The 17,820-nt window shown below is 43.4% G+C and overlaps 2 protein-coding genes across 3 annotated transcripts; both read right to left on the reverse strand.

Annotated features, from left to right (window-relative positions):
• Window positions 1-1,647: 1,647 nt before the first annotated feature.
• ptc (protein patched) lies at window positions 1,648-9,121 on the reverse strand. The gene is made up of 4 exons (XM_065309464.1): window positions 8,245-9,121; window positions 5,152-5,705; window positions 3,994-5,086; window positions 1,648-3,922 (listed from the first exon to the last, which is right to left on the reverse strand). Exons 1-4 carry the CDS (start codon window positions 8,371-8,373, stop codon window positions 2,048-2,050), a joined length of 3,651 nt encoding a protein of 1,216 aa, XP_065165536.1. The 5' UTR covers window positions 8,374-9,121; the 3' UTR covers window positions 1,648-2,047.
• Window positions 9,122-10,317: 1,196 nt separating this feature from the next.
• On the reverse strand, window positions 10,318-17,233 carry Tnpo (transportin 1). 2 transcript variants are annotated; one of them, XM_065310111.1, is made up of 8 exons: window positions 16,872-17,220; window positions 16,145-16,693; window positions 14,496-16,092; window positions 14,344-14,439; window positions 13,276-13,351; window positions 12,613-12,787; window positions 12,438-12,556; window positions 10,318-12,372 (listed from the first exon to the last, which is right to left on the reverse strand). In XM_065310111.1, exons 1-7 carry the CDS (start codon window positions 16,974-16,976, stop codon window positions 12,449-12,451), a joined length of 2,706 nt encoding a protein of 901 aa, XP_065166183.1. In that variant the 5' UTR covers window positions 16,977-17,220; the 3' UTR covers window positions 10,318-12,372; window positions 12,438-12,448. The 2 variants fall into 2 exon arrangements, 1 of the variants encoding a protein (XP_065166183.1); XR_010549598.1 differs by lacking the exons at window positions 10,318-12,372; window positions 13,276-13,351 and having other exon boundaries at window positions 16,872-17,233.
• Between the last annotated feature and the right edge of the window lie 587 nt (window positions 17,234-17,820).

Here is a 17,820-nt window from a genome sequence, read left to right on the forward strand (position 1 = left end):
CCGGAAACTAAACCAGATAGATAGGAACAGATTAAAAATTCTTAATCTACGACAAAATCTCTATAAGATAAAATATAAAAATCGAGAAAGTAAGAGGGTTCGAAAATATTCCATAAGAAAGAAATGGTAATGGAGGTGCTACATATAAGATAATAAAATAATTATAGTTCGTATGGTAAAAGTTAAGAAATAGTAATTAAAAGTGCTAAGACGAATGAGTGTTTTTTCATATTTTTGCGAGAATTATCAAAGCATGAAAACTCGTAAACTCAAAAATAATTTGTAAGTAAAAATTCAAGAGATGCGTGCTACATTTACCCCGCTACGTTTTCACTTATCCTTTTATATTGTACAAGTTACGTAAATATAAAACAAACTATATAGTTTTTACGGTGTTGTTTATGGTTTCAAGAATACGCGCGTTTACTTTTACTCCGTGAACAGTCGTCACTGACACATGCAAACGATATTCACACCGACGTGCGCTGAGAAATAAATGCGAACAAGTGCATCGCAACGCCATCCGCCGATTGTATAATTTAATATTGTACGCAGCACATGAAATCACTGATAAATGCAAACAACGAAAATAATTCTACATACCCAAAAGATCCAAATCTTCCGAAACAGTTATGCTGGCCCACAAATTACACTGTTTAATTCACATTTCCAATAAAGAATTAATTAGTACTAAGATAACATATTAATTGAACCAAAATTAATTCTTTAGAATTTTTTAAATATTTACAAAAGTCTAACATCATTAAATAATAAATATTACTGCAACTAAGTACACGCGTTTACTTTACAAATCAACTCAAACTAATAATTTTAAGACTTACGAGTATCTTCAATGTTATTCAAATGTTTACGTTTTTATCTCTTCATTTTTTGTGCGTGTGGCGTGATCTCTCACCGCGCGTGTTCTTCACATGCTTGGAATTTAGTACAATAAGTGCATCCTAGCGCCATCTATGCTCAAAATAAACAGTTCTATTTAAATAAGCATTTAACTGCATATAACACAGCATATAATTGATATAAACAAATAGAAACAGAATGTTTCGCGGCATTTCTCATTATATTTAATAAAAATTAAACATTAAAATGCACTAAATTACTCCATGGTTAAATATATCAATAAATAGTTTGGACGTTGGCACTGAAAATTTAATTTAATACATTAGTTCTGATATTAATATGATTTCAGTATTAAATTAATAATTGTAGTTCATAAACCGCCTAATATTTATAATTTCATCAGTAGTGTTATTCAAAATATACATGTAAAATCAAGCATTGCAACCTTCTTACTGTTTGTTTACGTTTTTATCTCTTCACTTTTTTGTGAGCGCATCGCGTGATTCCGCACAGCACACTCACTGATACATACAAATATTACAAATAGTAATCACACCGACGCTGGCATCCAATTAAATGCATAAAGTGAATCGCTGCGCCATCTTTCGATCTGCAAACGAACCTAGTATGTTAGCATTGAAATGTAGTGCACATGGCTTGGTGAATTAAGTGGTATTGTCGTCACTACGACAATGTCCATATTTGAATTAAACACAACTTGCAGCATTTTATCACAAAACGATGCAATTATCAGCCATACTCTCACACTGAAATCAATCGAACACATATGAATTAATATTTATTTAAAAAAATGGTGATCGAATTATTACTTAGAAATTACGATTTCATAAATAAGAACTATGAATAAACGTGCTCTTTCTCATCACTCTCGTCGATGATGCGATATCTTACAAATGTCTGTCTTTTTCGTCGAATAAATAAATGAATGGTATACATATATGCAATATACACAGGTTTATGATACAAGAGAATTATGAATACTAAATTAGCGCTCTATAATACAGTACAATTTTCATAAAATATTTTTGCTCTCTGCTCAATAATTTCCAGCAACTCTACACAAGAGATATAAAGATTAATACAGTCGAAACAACTTCAGTCGATTAGCGAAAACAAAAAAATAAACAACGTGTATTCAGTCCGGAGAAATTGTTTTACATTTTTGTTAGCTACGCGAGTTTGTACATTGATCGCCGGCGCAATCTGCGTTTTCAGCACTTGCACTACTGTCACTGTCAGTGTTTTCCTTCTCGTTCTTGCAGCACCTACACGAATGTCTTTTGCATGAGCTACCCGAACAACTATGTTTACTGCTCGATGACGAAGAGCGATGCGGTTTGCACTTACTGCTGCGATACACAGGCGCAATCAGCTCCACCTTAATATTAGCTGTGGCTGTTACTTTGGTGGTGTAAGGACCACCATGTCCACTTGAACTCGATTCAGGTGATGAATATTCTACTGTCACCTGCGGTTCGACTACAATACTTTGATTGCAACTTTCTTCGGTGATTGTCGTTAAACTAGGCTCTCTTGTAGCTTTCGTAGGCGCGGATCTGCGCGATGATTGCTTGGAGTAGCTCTGTCGAGATTGCGTCGCCGCCATCTTGGGCGGAGGTGTGGATATTCGCTCCAAATGTTCTAAATGTTGTAATTCTCCACGCGGGCCCAGAATCGACAGTAAAGTCGGGAAAAATACCATTACATTAACCATGGACGCTCCAGTTGATACAAAAAGCGTGTGGCACATATGACACCGGATGAATTCGAAGTTAGACAACGCCATTACAGCCACGCAGAGTAACAACCCCACATCACCTTTAAGTAGGGTCTCCACGTGCATTTCAATCGCCATGCGCAGACGTCTTTCGCGGCTGCCCATCGCAGTTTGAAAGCCGTACATGATCAGCATGACATTACGAGCCACGACGATGAAATGCAACGCGCCAACAGTGCCAGTCAAACCGTTGATGCTCAAAAAGCATAATACTAATACACTGAACAAAAGACTTGCAATCAAACAAAGTAATTTGCTCCAGTGGATCAACGCGCTGATACACAACACCACAGCTAATACTGTGACGACTAACTGCACAACCAGTAATCTATCCAATAACAAGAACTGGTTGAAATACGCGAAAATCAATCCAACCGGGTAATTTTTCAGTCCCTTCGAGTTGAATTCATCCGAAATAGCAAGAATTTTGCGTAAAGTTTCAATAATCTTGTTTGTCGTCCTGAGATTCTTCAAATAAAACGGCATCTGCGTGTATTTCAGCGGTTGTGACTTGGGAATCTTCAAATCAAACTCAGTCTTTGAGCTGTAATACTGCAAAGGTTTCGGCGTCAGATTCGCCTGTGAACTGGAGTACGAAATCTCATCATTGGAGTTCCACACGGATAAATAGTTGTAGAAAGCGTTGGGGTCAATAATTTTACCCGCAACTAACTTCTTATTGAATATCTGACTCTTATCCACGGGAAATTCGACGATGCCGGTCTGCGCAAGTAATTTAAACGCTAATACCGCTTTCTCCGTTGCGTTTGCGAACCATTTCTCGCTGGTTAAACAATGTCGCTCTCGATTAAGATCGAATTCCGTTTGGAGATCAGCGAGATAATCGCGGAAATTCGCGAGCCAGAAATCGTTGTTGTTCAAGCCACCATTGGAGTCTTTCAAGACATTTGGGACTTGAGCTAGAGATGCGTGATATTCATACATTAAGGGTTGATTTAATGGGTATTCGAATTCGGTGGTGACGAGGTAGAAGTTGTAAAATCCAAAGTGTTTGTTTTGTGCTTCCAGGTAGCGATATTCTTGCGTGTTACGTGGTAGAAAACTTGATAATTTTACATCGAATTCCACTTTGAGACCTTCCAATACGCAGAAAACAATGAGGCCTGCGTAGATGATGATAAGAAACACGCGTATCGCTGGTTTGAAGATGAAGAATGTCAAATATTTGTTAACTAACCACGTTAACAAACTACGTTTTTGATGGCAGATGAATTCCGAAGTTAGAAGATTCGCTTCATGGTCCTAAAAAGTTAATACACAAAATGGCGTTATTTTTATTAAGTAAAAAACTACTTAATTCAATTACGACTTACCCTTTCATTGTTGTTATTCATAGACAACCCTTTTGTATCATGTCTGAAGCATGGAACCGCTGCCTTTTTGCACCGCATGTGCAGCGCAATCAGTGTCGGCATGACAAACAAAATCGTCGCGTAGTGAAAAACAGTCAGCACCGCGCTTTGCAGGCAAAATATCCTCAACGCCGGAAAGGGAATACTCGCAGCAATCAAGAAAACAACACCCTGGCACATCCCACCGATGAGAATCGTCGGCCCAGTCCTTTGCAACAACTCCGGCGGTGCCAGTTTCTTATTGTGTGTCGCCAGCAAAGAAAACATGTCCCTTAATGACAACCCCACACTAAGAAAAGGCAACACGTGCGTCGTCAGTAGATTCATCGGTAAGCCCAGCAGACTACAGAAACCCAAACCGGCCGCCGCGCCGCAAGCAAGAATCATCACACACATGGCCGCCAGACCAGAGTGGACAATCCACGCGTAAAACGCAGCTACTGCCAAAACGGCACCAAGTTTCACAAAATCAATCTGTGAATGCTCCGCGAGTCCCTTATTCAACGTAGCCGTTGAGAATGTATTAAACGAATACGACCCCGATGAATTACTCTTGGTGAGATGTTCGACTTCCTGCGCGAAGCGTTTCTGCCAACCGCGTAATACTGTCGCGGCTTTATCCTGCGTCCAACCAATATGGTGCACCTTATAAGTCTCGGAATAAAAGTCGTAGAGTTCATGCTCGCCCATAAGTTGTACAACGGTTTGTAAGGCTTTCGCTTGTTTGATGTGCCCGGTTTTGTTTTTGACCGCGCCGCCGACGATGAGGTCCTCCGGCCAGTGCATGTATTTCGCAGCGAAGCCGTAACAGCCGCTGGTGAGTTCGGCGCCGATGTCGACGAGCTGACTAGAATTGCGGTTGGGTGCCGTCGACGGGCATTCGGGGTCTTTCGGATTCAAACATGGCTTCTCCTGGTATCCTGCGGAGATCCCCGACCGCCGGAAGAAGTCCTCCAGGATTTGATAGTCGAAATTAACTTTCTTTTCTTTGATTTCCAGCATTAACTGCTGGGGATTTAGGTTCGTCCATTTTACTTTATCGCCTACACCAAATCTACACACCCAAAATAAATTAATATAAATTTTAAGTAAAAAAAAAAAAAAAATTAAAAATCTTACGGTATATGAACAGGGTAAGCAGGCCCAAGTAATTTCGAACCCTCCCAGAAGCAATCAAGCGGTGTAACAAACGAACAGGGCAGGACACTTTCAACAATCTGATCAATATAGTGCATATCAAAGTTGGGCGCGCTCGCCTTCTGGCAGATGTCCGTAAGCCGCCAGGTGATATCAAACATGGTGACCGTAACCTGCGCGGCGCGTTTGATCATCCCAAGATGCTCCAGCAGCCCATTCGGGTGTAAAAGACTAGCGTCCGGATCCAGCGCCGTCTGCACAACCATCTGGTGCGTGGACAACACCTCCGACGATGGTGGCGGCGCGGAAAACGTCGGCGCCGTCGCATCCTCAACGACCACCGGCTCCGCCCACAGCTGTTCGATGTTCGAGTGGAACGTGGAGCTCTTCAAACCCACGCAGAACGTCGCGATCACCAGCAACGCCACGAAGAGCACCTTTCCAGCGTGCGCGTCCAGGAAGCGCCCCAGCGCATACAACTGCCGCTGTGCTCGCGCTCGCAGCCATAATATTCCACGATCTCCAGTTGCCTTACCCTGGAAGACAAAAAATGAAAAAAAAAAATTACATAAAAATGCGGATGAGATCCTCGATTAATCGAATGTTTTCGACCGGATGGGTAAGCATGGTTCTTCGCGGGGCCGTGTTCCGATTATATTGTGTATAAGTGTGTGCAGCGAGAGTGGCCGCGCGGCGCGCACACCGCGAGAGAGCCGTACGACATGAAAGGGACCACACAAGACGCAGCGTGACGTCACCGGCCGGGACCACACAAGACGCCGCCGCGCGCCGCAACGTTGCGCCTCACCGCCGACCGGCGAAAGAAAACACAGGCACCAAAGCCCAACAAAACAACATACACACATACACATCATAACATTTTCTAATCAATTTTATCATTGATTGAGTCACTCTGCAGTGGGTGACAAGTGAAATAAAGCGAACAGCGTAACAAAAGGGCGAGGAATTTACGCACAGAGGGATTTTAAATGGCGTCGCGGTCCGAAAATCAACCGGGTCCTTCTGGGAAGGACGGTACTACCGAAACGAATACCACACACATCTATATAGGAGGGTCGCGTTGTGCAGCTGTGCGTACCAACCCTACTACCCTCATGCAACATGCTGAAAAGTTGTGAATAGCGGTACCGCAACACCATCGTCGGTTTCGTTCGTTTTTTTTTTCAGTTCTTTTTCCGACAGCGCAACCATGATGTGAAATGAAGACGTCACAAGCGGCGAGCGGAGCCGGAGCGTCGGTTACCTGCGCGCATTCTCCACGGCGGTCATAAATTTAAAAACGCTCGTAAATTATCCGACACCGGGGCTTTAATTCGGCAAATTACGACCGCGCGCGTATATATATATTGGAAGATATGTCAATCATTTCGCATGGCGCATACACACATTTAATTGCCAATTACGGCGCGAATTTCGGGGCGACGTAATTGAATCGGCGGCGGGCGCACGTTGCAAAGATGAGTTTTACACACGCTCAAGAGCAAACACACAAGAGTTTAATGCTAATTGAGTCGTAAAAAAGTGCGGCGCACGCAGAGCGTGTCTAATGTTTTCGGCTATAAAGAGCGTCGTAGAACCACGCGCGCGCGGCATTTGCATGTCGCCAGAGTAAACGAAAGACCGGAGAAGAGAGGAAAGAGACGCGAGAGAGCGTAATTTGTGGTTGCGCACACGGCGACCATCTTGACGGCGGCGTCTCGCGGTCGCTGCGACGTCGAGATTCGCCCCCGGGCGATTTCTTCCGTTGCAGCTTGATTACTTAACTAAATATCGCTCAGCGAAGTCAAGTTCAACAGAGGAAAAATTCAATCAAAGCTAATTTTAGGATCGAAATTTGCATGCGAGATGCAATAAAGTTGCATTGAAACGTATTTTTCGATTCTGTTTACGCACACGCAGTCGGATCTTCCTCCTCGGCCGCTTCTTCTCGCACTTAGGTGGTCTCTCGTAAAGATTAGCTGCGTTACCTCGTAAAACATTCAAGGTCGGCCCCGGCGAGCGCATGTCTGTGCGCGCGCGCGCCCGTGGATTAATATAATATGCTTAAAAAGATGAGTTTTACTCTTTATTTGGAATTTCTCGAAAATAAAAATTTCACAAAACACACACACATATATAAATACAAGTGTGGCAGGCAGGAGAGAAAGGATATTGAAACGATTACGACAAACGGATGCAATCAACGCGCAATTAAAATGAATTAATTGATGGATCAAAATGTTTGAAAACAATTTTTTCTTTCCTTTTGCGGTCCTCGCTGCGCGTTTGTATGTGTGTGTGTTGGTGTGTGGTTTATTTATCTCGTCGTTATTCAATTGTTTCAGTGTTCGGTGAGCCCGGAGAGCGGAAGAAAGGAACCGAGCGAAAGAAAGAAGACCGAACTCGGTCGAGAATGGCCCGAAAGCACGTAAAGAAGCCAGGCGGCAGACGAAGAAGAACGAACGACGAAGCCGCCGGAGTCGCGTACACACACAAACGCACGCGCAGTGTATACAAGAGAGCGCAAAACGAAAGAAGCGCAAGCGAGACGGGGCGCGCGCGCGCAGGTAATATCTACATGCCTCGGCCTAGGTACGGGCGCGGACCACACGCGACGGCGCGCCCGGTGGTCCGCGCCAAGGATAGCGTAATACGGAACATCGCCCACCAATGCCAGTCGATGTATTCGTGTGTGTATGTTGTGTGCGCCAGTCGCAGCCGCCCGCAACCCGCCGTGCACGTCGTGTGTGCGCGCGCGATTGATACGCGACGGGCAATCATATTTACACCCGAATGTCACTCGAGTGACACTTGAGAGAGAAGCCGCAAACCCGCCAACCGCAAAAGTAATGGCCGCTAATATAAAATGCAAATGAAGCGATTATTGCAACGCACACGCGCGCCGCGGCACGTACGCCGCCGATTTGATGAATGAAAACACGTGCAAAATAAAACAATGCGCACGCATTGCGTTGCGTGGGCAAGAAATCACCCGATCTGAATTCGGGTGTATGTTGGGTTGCCTGCTATGTAGAATGGAAATAGTGGTAAATCGTGGTTAGAAATTTAAGTTACCTGTTCGATTTGTTGTAGGGCGACGGCGGCATCGCACCAGCCGGGCCGCGTGTACAGGTCGCTCTTGTGCCGTTCGATGTCGGCATGCGACTCACCGATGGAAGCGTCGGCGGTGGTGGCGGCGGCCATCCTCAGCGCGCTGCTATCCGCATCCACCGTAAAGGGTTGGCATTAGCGCGCGGTCTTGTCACCGTGCTGCGCTCGTCCCAAAATTCTTCGTGACATCTCTCGGTCTCGCTCCCACGCGCGTTTTACTAGTTTCCTTTCCGTGGTCTTCGGCGACGATGCGAATACGAATGTCTCCGGCTTCCGCCGGCGCGCTTTGATCAGTGAGCAGACGTTACTTTCTTACGCACTGCGCACGCTTTTCCGACGTGGGTGCGCAACTGACTCTTCGAGCGACTGTGGCACGCTCATCTTTTCATTTCTATGCGCCGGAAGAAATCTGGAGTAAGAAAAACGCGTGTCGAAAACACTTTCTAAAACCCGCAGCAGCATGAACACACTGAGCACTGAACAATGTCCGCCCGTAGCACACACTCGAAGTCGCGCCGCACACACAACTCGGCTACGGCTGCAACCCAAAACACGCGTTGCGCTTTTGTTTAACAACAAACTTGACTACTGCACGCTGTTCGCAGATGATTACTGTGTGCAGTGTGATTGATAACACCCAGCAAGTTGACACTGTGCACGTCGTCGTGCTGATTGGTGAATATTTGGCCCGCGAGTGACGACTGCGGCGTCTGGCTGAACACTGTGCGCACGAGTGCTCTGCGCGGCGCAAGAACCCCGAATGGCCGCCGCGACGGACCGGCACGAAGAGCACCGAGCGCGGACCACACACGCCGCACCGGCTTAGAATGTAAATTCTCCAAATTACATTACTTACACTTCTTGTCACTTTGCTGCTCGTGTGCGCGCCGCGCGCAGGCAACTTTATCCCATTCTATTCATAATTCTCGAGCGTTTCGCTGCGACTTTCTGCCTTCTCGCACACGACGCCGCGCCGTGATGCCCCGTGATTTCTCACAGAAACCAGCCAGCAGCCCAATTTCGATATTGAGACACGGCGCACGCAATTTCGTCTCGGTCGCTTTTCGGCTGCTGCGGCCAGGGTGGCATCACCTGCGCGCCGACCATTCTTCCGAATTCCCGGAATAGGCATCTTAATTAATACCCGCAATCTGCGCCAACAAATTGCAGAACATTAGTTAACGCATGCAATTAACTATGATTTACTGGCGCGCGCATGCGCAGCGCACTCACCGCTTAAAGCAACATTAAGCAAATTCATGACGATTTAATTGTTTCGCATTTTGAGTTCTCGGAAAGTGATCTCCACTGAGATCTGTTGGGATTTTGGGAGCATGTTTCGGTATCGGCGCGTCCCGGCGATTGTTGTGGCGACACATCGCGCCGAAATGAAAACATATAAACCATAAAAGTGTTGTTGCTGCGCTCGCGATCAGGGTGGTCCGCTCGGCGGCCGGCCGGCCCGTCTCTCCTCCGACGCGACGACGCGCGCGCGCGCAACCCGACAACAAAACAAACTTAAAAATAACAACGAGCCATTTATAACTTTCCACCAAACAATCGTTAAATGCGCCGAATGCGGATGGGACGCATCGGCGAGCGGAAAACCGCGTTTAACACTTGCCGCGACACGCCACGTGCCGCAATTAACTTTTCTGCGTGGGAAGTCAATTTTCCGCACCGGAAACAACGCAATACAAACATACAATCAACTAAAATATTGTTTTTTGGTTTATGGATTAATTTAATCAATTTGCTACTATTTAAATTGATTTTTAACATAAAACAGCACAAATTTGATAAAATTTGAGTCATTTTCAAATCTCAGGAAGAAAAACATAAGTTTTCATCGAATTTTCATTGTTTCCAATGCGCAAAACATAAAATTTACACAAATATTCAAACAAATTGCAATAAAACGATGTGTTATAGGCAACCACATATACAAATCAACCAAAAATGATTTATACCCAAATTTTCATTACCAAAAGGTAATTTAAAGATGCATTTTGGAGTGAAATCAATTTATGAGCAAAGTACACGTTTACAAATCTATATTTGACAGAGATTTAACGGAACTTAAAATAAAATCATTTCACTAATCGCCAATAGAAATCAGAAGATTGCAAAAACACAATTTACAAAACAATCATTTGTGTTCCTGGGAATTTAAGTACAACATTACTTCCGTAGCAAAATAATAAAACCAGATTCATTTCGTTTCCTAGTACTGAATTGTCGAGAATGTACAAAATAGATAAAAACGTAAACAAAAACGCCATCCAGTCAAATTCGAAAGGAACATATACTTAACAACTAAATTAAAAATTCACGCTAACATTTAAACTCGTTACGTTTTGTAGTGTTTCTTGTGTTCTTCTTTAATCAAAAACGCTCGGTTTCTAAGCGTACGTCATTCGCTAGTTTTAGTTTCCTGTCAAACTACAACACAACACTGCACGCTGCGTGCATGTCTCAGTTACTTTTCTTTAGTTTACTTCCTATAATCATACGTTCCTAGTTGATATTCATTTAAGTTACAGTAGAGAGGAATCGCCCAGCGGGCGCAAGATGAGGAATGGATCATGGAATCGTTGGTATCAAGGAATTTGAAGACTTCTGCGCATGTCTTTTGTGTGACACTTACTTTTCACATGTTTACACTTATAAATCGCGCGACATTCACCCGCACTTCGCATTCATACGCGTATTGCAATCCTAGGAAACCATTCACATTATATAAACAACTAGTTAACAATATCGTCATATAGAAAAACAATGCAACGTTTTATCAGTCCCAAAGAGAGGTTTTCGGCAACCTATCAATTGCAATATCACCAGCAATCACACCACTTTAAGTTAATTCAACAGTTAAGAACAACAAAATAAATAGTTTGAATATAATCATTAAAAACCAACAAAGAAAGAAAAAAAAAAATAAACCGCGGACGCGTATCACTTATTATCAGCTTAAATTACTAGTTTGTTAGTATTTGCTTTCAATTCAAAGTCTCTCAAAGTGAAAAAAATTTACCGGAGATTTTTTCATACACGACGTATCACAAAAACGTTTGCTTTAAATTTATCACAATAATGAAATATCAATTAATTGGCTAGACACATTCACACGCTCGTAAGTTAGGCCACGGTGACGCATTCGAATCATCATAAAATACAATTAAAAAGGTTTAAGAACGAGGGACGTAGGTTATTTTGGCTTGGGACTAGGACTAGGACTAGGGGGGAGCCAGAAGTCCTCGCAGTTTTAAGGTAGGATGGTATTGCATTTAGAGCTCGTCTTCTTCTCATTCACAAAAATCATCATCGAATCAAATCGAACCTAACACGACTTCAGCTACGTTAATGTTTAAATTTGCGCACGTAAACATTGCTAATGAATAATAAAATTTTGCGCTGACGCCAATCTCAAAGCAACTATGTTTATATAAGAAATCACCTCTCTTTCATCAAAAGCAAATTTAAAAAAATTAAAATTCTTTACCTCTATATATTCACCCTCTGCTCAGCCTGTATGTATACGTTTTGTACTGCTGCTACCCCGTTTTGCTTTTTTTGGTTTTGTGTGTCCCGACACAAAATGAAAACATAATTGATTTAACAACGCGTTCAATACAATGAAATAATCCCCCCACAATCGCGGTCGTGGTCGAAAATATCGCAACCCCCCATTTATTTATTTAACCGTTACTCAGTCTTGTTTAGTTTACCCGAAAAATCGCGAGATAATCATCATCGGTTTGATCATTATGCTGTGTGTACCTGTGTAGAGTGTGTGTTGATGAAACGCGCGCGTGCCCCGCGCGTTGATGGGGCACGTGTTTTAAAACACAAATTAAAATCGCGAGAGTCTGGCACGCGCCCACGGCGCGCGTACCCTGTAGTAGTTTTGTTTGTTTGTTTAGTTATTCCCACCCCTTGTTGAAGAGAATATCGGCGGCGCGGATGTGTGCGGAGTGTTCGCTTCGCCCTCGGACGCGCGGCTTAGCCCCCTCGGATGGGGCGGCGCGGGCGAGCGAACGTCAAATTATACCCTCCCCTGGAGAACGAAGTTACAAGATTTGCCCCATGATTCTGTAAGTATAACATAATAAATTTTAGGGCAATTTTCATGATTTTTTTGACGAAAAAAAACTTACGATTTGACGCTTCACAGACCGTACAACGTAGTTAATCTTTCTGTGAGTTGCGGTGGGAATTGATCAGTGAATCGTCGCCAGTTTTCTTCACCAACTTGATTTTTAAACGTGTGCAAAATCTAGAAATAATACATTTTTTATTTAACTGTATAAAATTTGTATAAATTTTTTATACCTTAACAAAGATTTCTTTCAGATCATCCTTTGGTGTGCTCCACGATGCGACAGCATCACAGAAAAAGATGAAATCAGCAACAACACCGGCCGGATTCACAGTGATCATGTGACACATTCCGCGAAAAGCGCTGTCTTTTTCCTCGTTGTCGCGTATATTGCGCAACGATATGCACCTGAAAGCAAATCCCACATCAAAAACAACCATTCTTCAATATCCACACAGAGTTAAAAATTCCGTATATTATACCTTTGTTATGCCCGAGTCGAATTAACAGACTTTATACACGATTAGTTACTAATATCGCAGATAAAGTCGTCAAATTTTGAATTGAAATGAATTTTAAAGACATCAAATACACGCAACGAAGAGTTTTGATTGTTTCAATGAGCGGTGAATTAAAAAAGCATGAGCTGCTCCCTCATACAGGGGCGGCATCACGATAAATAACGAAATAAAAATGACAAAAAAATTAATCAAGTGTACGGACACAACAATTTTTTGTTTGCTGTTTTTTTTTTCTTCCTTTTTGTGGAAGAATATTTATGAGTAAAACAACAACAACACTGGCGGCTGGTTAAGTTACGCACGTAATACTCGCAAGCGATTAATGATATAATAATTATATATAAAAAATAAGAATAAAAAGAGGGTTTTACACACCACTGGCGGACAAACTGTTGTAACACAGGCGCGACTTCGTGTGGGCAGACAAAACCAAGGCGACCGATTGTTATGGCTAGAGAGAGTGTGAACCACCGAGAACAAAAACAAACAAAAAACTCCAACTCAATTACTCGAGAAACAACGCAACAAATGTTTATCAATCAATAATTGTAAATAACGCATAAATTGCAGAACGGTATCCGCATAAACTGCAAATAGAGAATAATGGCGAAAAAATACTGGCAATAATATTATCCCAAATTGGCACCGTCGCATTCGTCTTGTCCTATACAGCATTGTTAATCAAAACATTACGGCGACATGTCCAGGGGAATATTGATAAAAAGGGAACAACTGCATTTTTGTTTTCTTTACGCGCGCGCGTCTTTGTTGAACGTCTTGCGCAAGAAGCTGTGCGACAACAAAAACACAATCAAACCACCCAACTTTCAACGCAACGCAAAACTAACAAGATAGTGATATTTGGCAATAAAAACAATGTATAAAAACAAAGTTCCTTTTTTATCAATAATTCGTGCACTAGAGAAAAATCAACGAGAAAATCCAAGTTAATCTGCAATAAACAATAAAATGAGTAAAATTAACTGCTGAACGTGTGTCGGTTGAAATAAACGCACTAAGATAATAGAATCAATTGTTATTAGCATGATGACAACACCACACACACGCACACGCATACAGTTTGCTTGCTATTGCACGTAAAACGAATGTTTTTCTCTCTGTGTTTTAGGCGTCACACCGTCACCGGTGTGAACTACAATAAAAACAACAATAAGAAGCAAACCGAACGACAAAACTAGTTAGTCTCAAATGATATCAAACACAACACTTGTTTACCTGAAATGCAAATAATCAACAATTCGTTAGTACAAAGTATACACACATTAAACAGAAATCATAACGAAATCATGTGGTTAGTATTCTCTTTTTTTCTGGTGATTTGTACTAGTGTAGAGGTGTCGCACACGTTTGTTTGCGTTGTGTAACAAGTGAAAATCAATTTCGCATGCATGCGAGGTGTCAAAGTTTCGATAACACGCTTACCGGTGTTCTCCAGCAAGGTTTTCGTCGTGTTCGGCCTGTTGATGATGTGGATCAATTGGTCTAACACCAGCGGAATATACGGTCTGGTATCCTCTCCTAAATAATTCAAATCAAAATCAATTTCTGCGCAAATTAAACAACATTTAGCTTACCAAGTTTAATGCTAATCTCCCCAATGGCCCAGGTAGCATTATTACAAACAGATATGTTCTCCGGATTCAAATTCTGGCCCAAAATGGGGAAGAAATCCGGAATGCATGGCCGGACATGTTGGAAACACGCCTTTGTCAGGTCACCCAGCAACGCAAACGACGACTGCCGCACTTCCGCCTGCGGATCCTGCATGCAATGATGCAGTAACTCCATGATGTTGCTATGCTGCACCAGTTTCTCAATATGACCATTCAAACCCTCCGCAAGTCCCGAAAGCAAATCGAGCGCAACAATCACGAAATCTTTATCTGGCGGATCATACGCCTCCGGATTCTGCGTGTTCGCCATGTGTTGCATGAGCGTCTGCTGAATCAGAGACACGCATCTCCTGTAAACCGGTTCACAATATGGCAAGAAACCACTCTGTAGTGCAGTCGCCACACTGGAGAGACACTCCAGCAGTGGAAACAGATCCTTATTCTCATCCTTGAGAATATTCCACTTGTGGATCAACGGCGGCATCAACATATTAATATAGTCGGGTTTGTTGAGGTGATGCCCGACTGAATCCGCAAGCGTACCAATCGCATCGTACAATATCAACAGATTTTTATGTTGGTACTTTGTAAACGCAAAGACTAGCGTCTCCAAGATGAAACCCAAGTATGGTACTAGTTCAGTACACGCTTCTTCTTCCAATGTTGCGAAAGCAGAGCACGCCGCTTCTTGCACGCGTTTATTACTGTCTAAAATCCTGCGCAGGAGTTCCGTCATCAAAGGTTTCAGATACGCATCATGCGGTTGTGTGACTACCCAATGAGAGTATCGCGATAAGGTCCAGCAAGTGATCGCGCGCACGAGAGCTTTATTATCGTTCAAACTATTAATCAAAAACGGGATGAGTTCGGGCAGATGACTCAACATGCCTGTCATGCAACCCTCCGCAATCGCGCCCAGAGCTAAAATACCAGACTCTTTAATGTCCCAATCTTGGTGAAACAGTGTTTCCTTCAAGATAGGGATCAAAATCGGTAGTAGGTCATCATTGAAGACATTCGCCAAGACATCCAGGGCAGCCGCGCTGCATTTTCGAAGATTCCACTCGGTTAATGAACTATCATCGTCACCATCATCGTAATCATCGTCGTCATCCTCTGCCCCTTCGGTATTACCACCGTTATCTGTCATATTGGAGTTGTTGGCTGCTTTAATCGTGTGCGTTTTTGATTTGTGAAAACGAGGCCTTATGTCCTCCTCTTTGTCCGGTACTGATTCATCCTCCTCGACATCACCCTTGAGCAAAATAATATCTATCTCCGAATATTTCATACCGCGTACCAGGATTGGTACAAGTCGATTGAAATGACCATTGAGGACATCTCGACAGATGGGTTGTTCGGCCAGCGAGAGCCAGAACTCGCAGGCTTCCAACGCGACACCTTCGTCGGGATCTTGCGTCCGCACGAGCATATACTCGATGATTTCGTTCATGTTTGGCACTAGACGATCCATGCGCACCTCTAGGAGCATCACCAATGCTTTGCAGACGTTCTTCCGCACCTCGGGGTCATCATCGGTGGCCACATGGAATAAATTCTAACAAAATTATTAATAAATGCTGTAAAATTGTTGGTGGAATGGAACTTACAGTAAGAAACGGGTCGATGTTCTGCATCAACGCCTGCGAGCGTTGAATGATGAACTGGTTGACGCAACCTATGGCATACGAACGTATCTTGGGGCTGGAGTGTTTGAAAAAGTGAAGGAATTTGGGTATGAGGACGTCTAGCGGGCGGGTGGTGGTGTCTGCATCGAGTGCTTCGGCGGAATCTTCGCAGATTTTATGCAACGCGCCGAAAGCTCCCTCGCAGACGTTGTAATCTTCAGAGTTGAGCATTGTACAAAGCGCTGGGAGTAACTCCGGCCATGAAGTCAACTCTCCTTTGCTTGTGATCGTCGTGATGAGGATACCTACAGTAGCGCGGATGAGCGGAGATGGGTCTCCTATGGCTTGCAGGCATTCCTGCTTGATGAATGAAGTTACATTTGGCATCAACTGGCCATAATGTGCCTTCATGTTGTTCTTCAAGATCAAACCACTCAGAGATCTGGTTGGTTCATCCTCACCGACCATTTTCGTGAGGACAAACATTAGATAACTATTAAAATCTGGATATTTATTCAATAATTCCAGTTTCTAAAGGGGGAATTGCGTTAAGGAAAGCATTTTTCAAGAGATAATAATAAAATAGAAAACATGCAAGTCTGCAAATGATGCGAGTAAGGCGAGGCCTACATACGCACCCAGTGTTAAAAGTTGCTCGCGATTGTAATTTGCAATGCGCGCGAATTTGACCCAAGAGTGAAAAGGATACTTGCTGAACGGCGAGCTGTGTGGCCGTGTCCGGCGATTGCGACTCCTTCAACAAGGTTAAGATCTCGCGCAGACCGTCTTGCTGCGGCGTCCACTCCATTTTCATTGCGGGTTTTTTGCACTACCTCACAAGCCTCACCACCGAAATTTCACTCTGTCGTTGTGTGCGCACTAATTCCCGTCGGACTTATGGCGGTGCTGGCGTACTGGCGATTCGAGATCTCGCCTAATGGAGATCGAAGTTGGTGCAACCTGCAAGCGCGCAGCGAGAAACGTACGGAGAGGCCGAGCGGGCCACAAGATATGGATCACGGGAAGGACGGCGGCGATCGGCAGCGGTCGGCTGTCAGAACTAACAGTGTTTAGCGCTTCGATCGCCATTTTCAGCCAATCACTGCGCGGCGCATTTATGATCTGACCATGCGAAGTTTGCCGAATAAATATGCGAAATGCAAAGGTTGCAAGCTCGCATAGGGAGGCGGCAGAGGCGGCGGGCCGACAGATAATCACCAGGCGATTAAAAAATTATCGGTATTTTGTCATCTAACAAAATGGCGGCCGATCAAAGCCGCATAAACAATTAAATACATTACTATCACGCAATATTATTAGATAAATGCACTTTTAAAGTGTAATTACTTACGTGTTAAGTAATTATCTACGTGCTATCTTATCTATTGACAATTGTCAAATTGTTGTAATAATATTTTATCAATTTGTAAGTGCAATGATTGACAAATATATATCGCCGCCATTTTGTAAAAATAAAACACAAACAACAGCAATAAACACGATAAACTCGATAACGTTTGTTGGAAAGTCGGAAGTTTTTGAACTTACAGCGTTTTTCGATTAATTTGACGCCCTAGGGCCCCCTATAGATGAATTCATAGAGTATTTACGTGTTGCGGCTGGCCGTCGCTGGCGCGATCTTGCGCTGCGATCGCTCC

The sequence above is a fragment of the Atheta coriaria genome, unplaced genomic scaffold (genome assembly GCF_025399875.1).
Source record: "Atheta coriaria isolate IRGN ID8LTWV9N9 unplaced genomic scaffold, Caltech_Dcor_3.1 hic_scaffold_8_pilon, whole genome shotgun sequence".
Classification (NCBI taxonomy): domain Eukaryota; kingdom Metazoa; phylum Arthropoda; class Insecta; order Coleoptera; family Staphylinidae; genus Dalotia; species Dalotia coriaria.

Excerpts from the sequence above, each read along its gene's own strand:
- ptc (XM_065309464.1), bottom strand. The coding sequence starts at position 8,373 with ATGGCCGCCGCCACCACCGCCGACGCTTCCATCGGTGAGTCGCATGCC. Across the intron at positions 5,706-8,244 it reads CCCTACAACAAATCGAACAG|GGTAAGGCAACTGGAGATCG; the intron begins GTAACTTAAATT and ends TTTGTCTTCCAG. Across the intron at positions 3,923-3,993 it reads TGAATAACAACAATGAAAGG|GACCATGAAGCGAATCTTCT; the intron begins GTAAGTCGTAAT and ends TTAACTTTTTAG.
- Tnpo (XM_065310111.1), bottom strand. The coding sequence starts at position 16,976 with ATGAAAATGGAGTGGACGCCGCAGCAAGACGGTCTGCGCGAGATCTTA. Across the intron at positions 13,352-14,343 it reads AACCTTGCTGGAGAACACCG|CCATAACAATCGGTCGCCTT; the intron begins GTAAGCGTGTTA and ends CACTCTCTCTAG. Across the intron at positions 12,788-13,275 it reads CAACAGTTTGTCCGCCAGTG|GTGCATATCGTTGCGCAATA; the intron begins GTGTGTAAAACC and ends ATTTGCTTTCAG.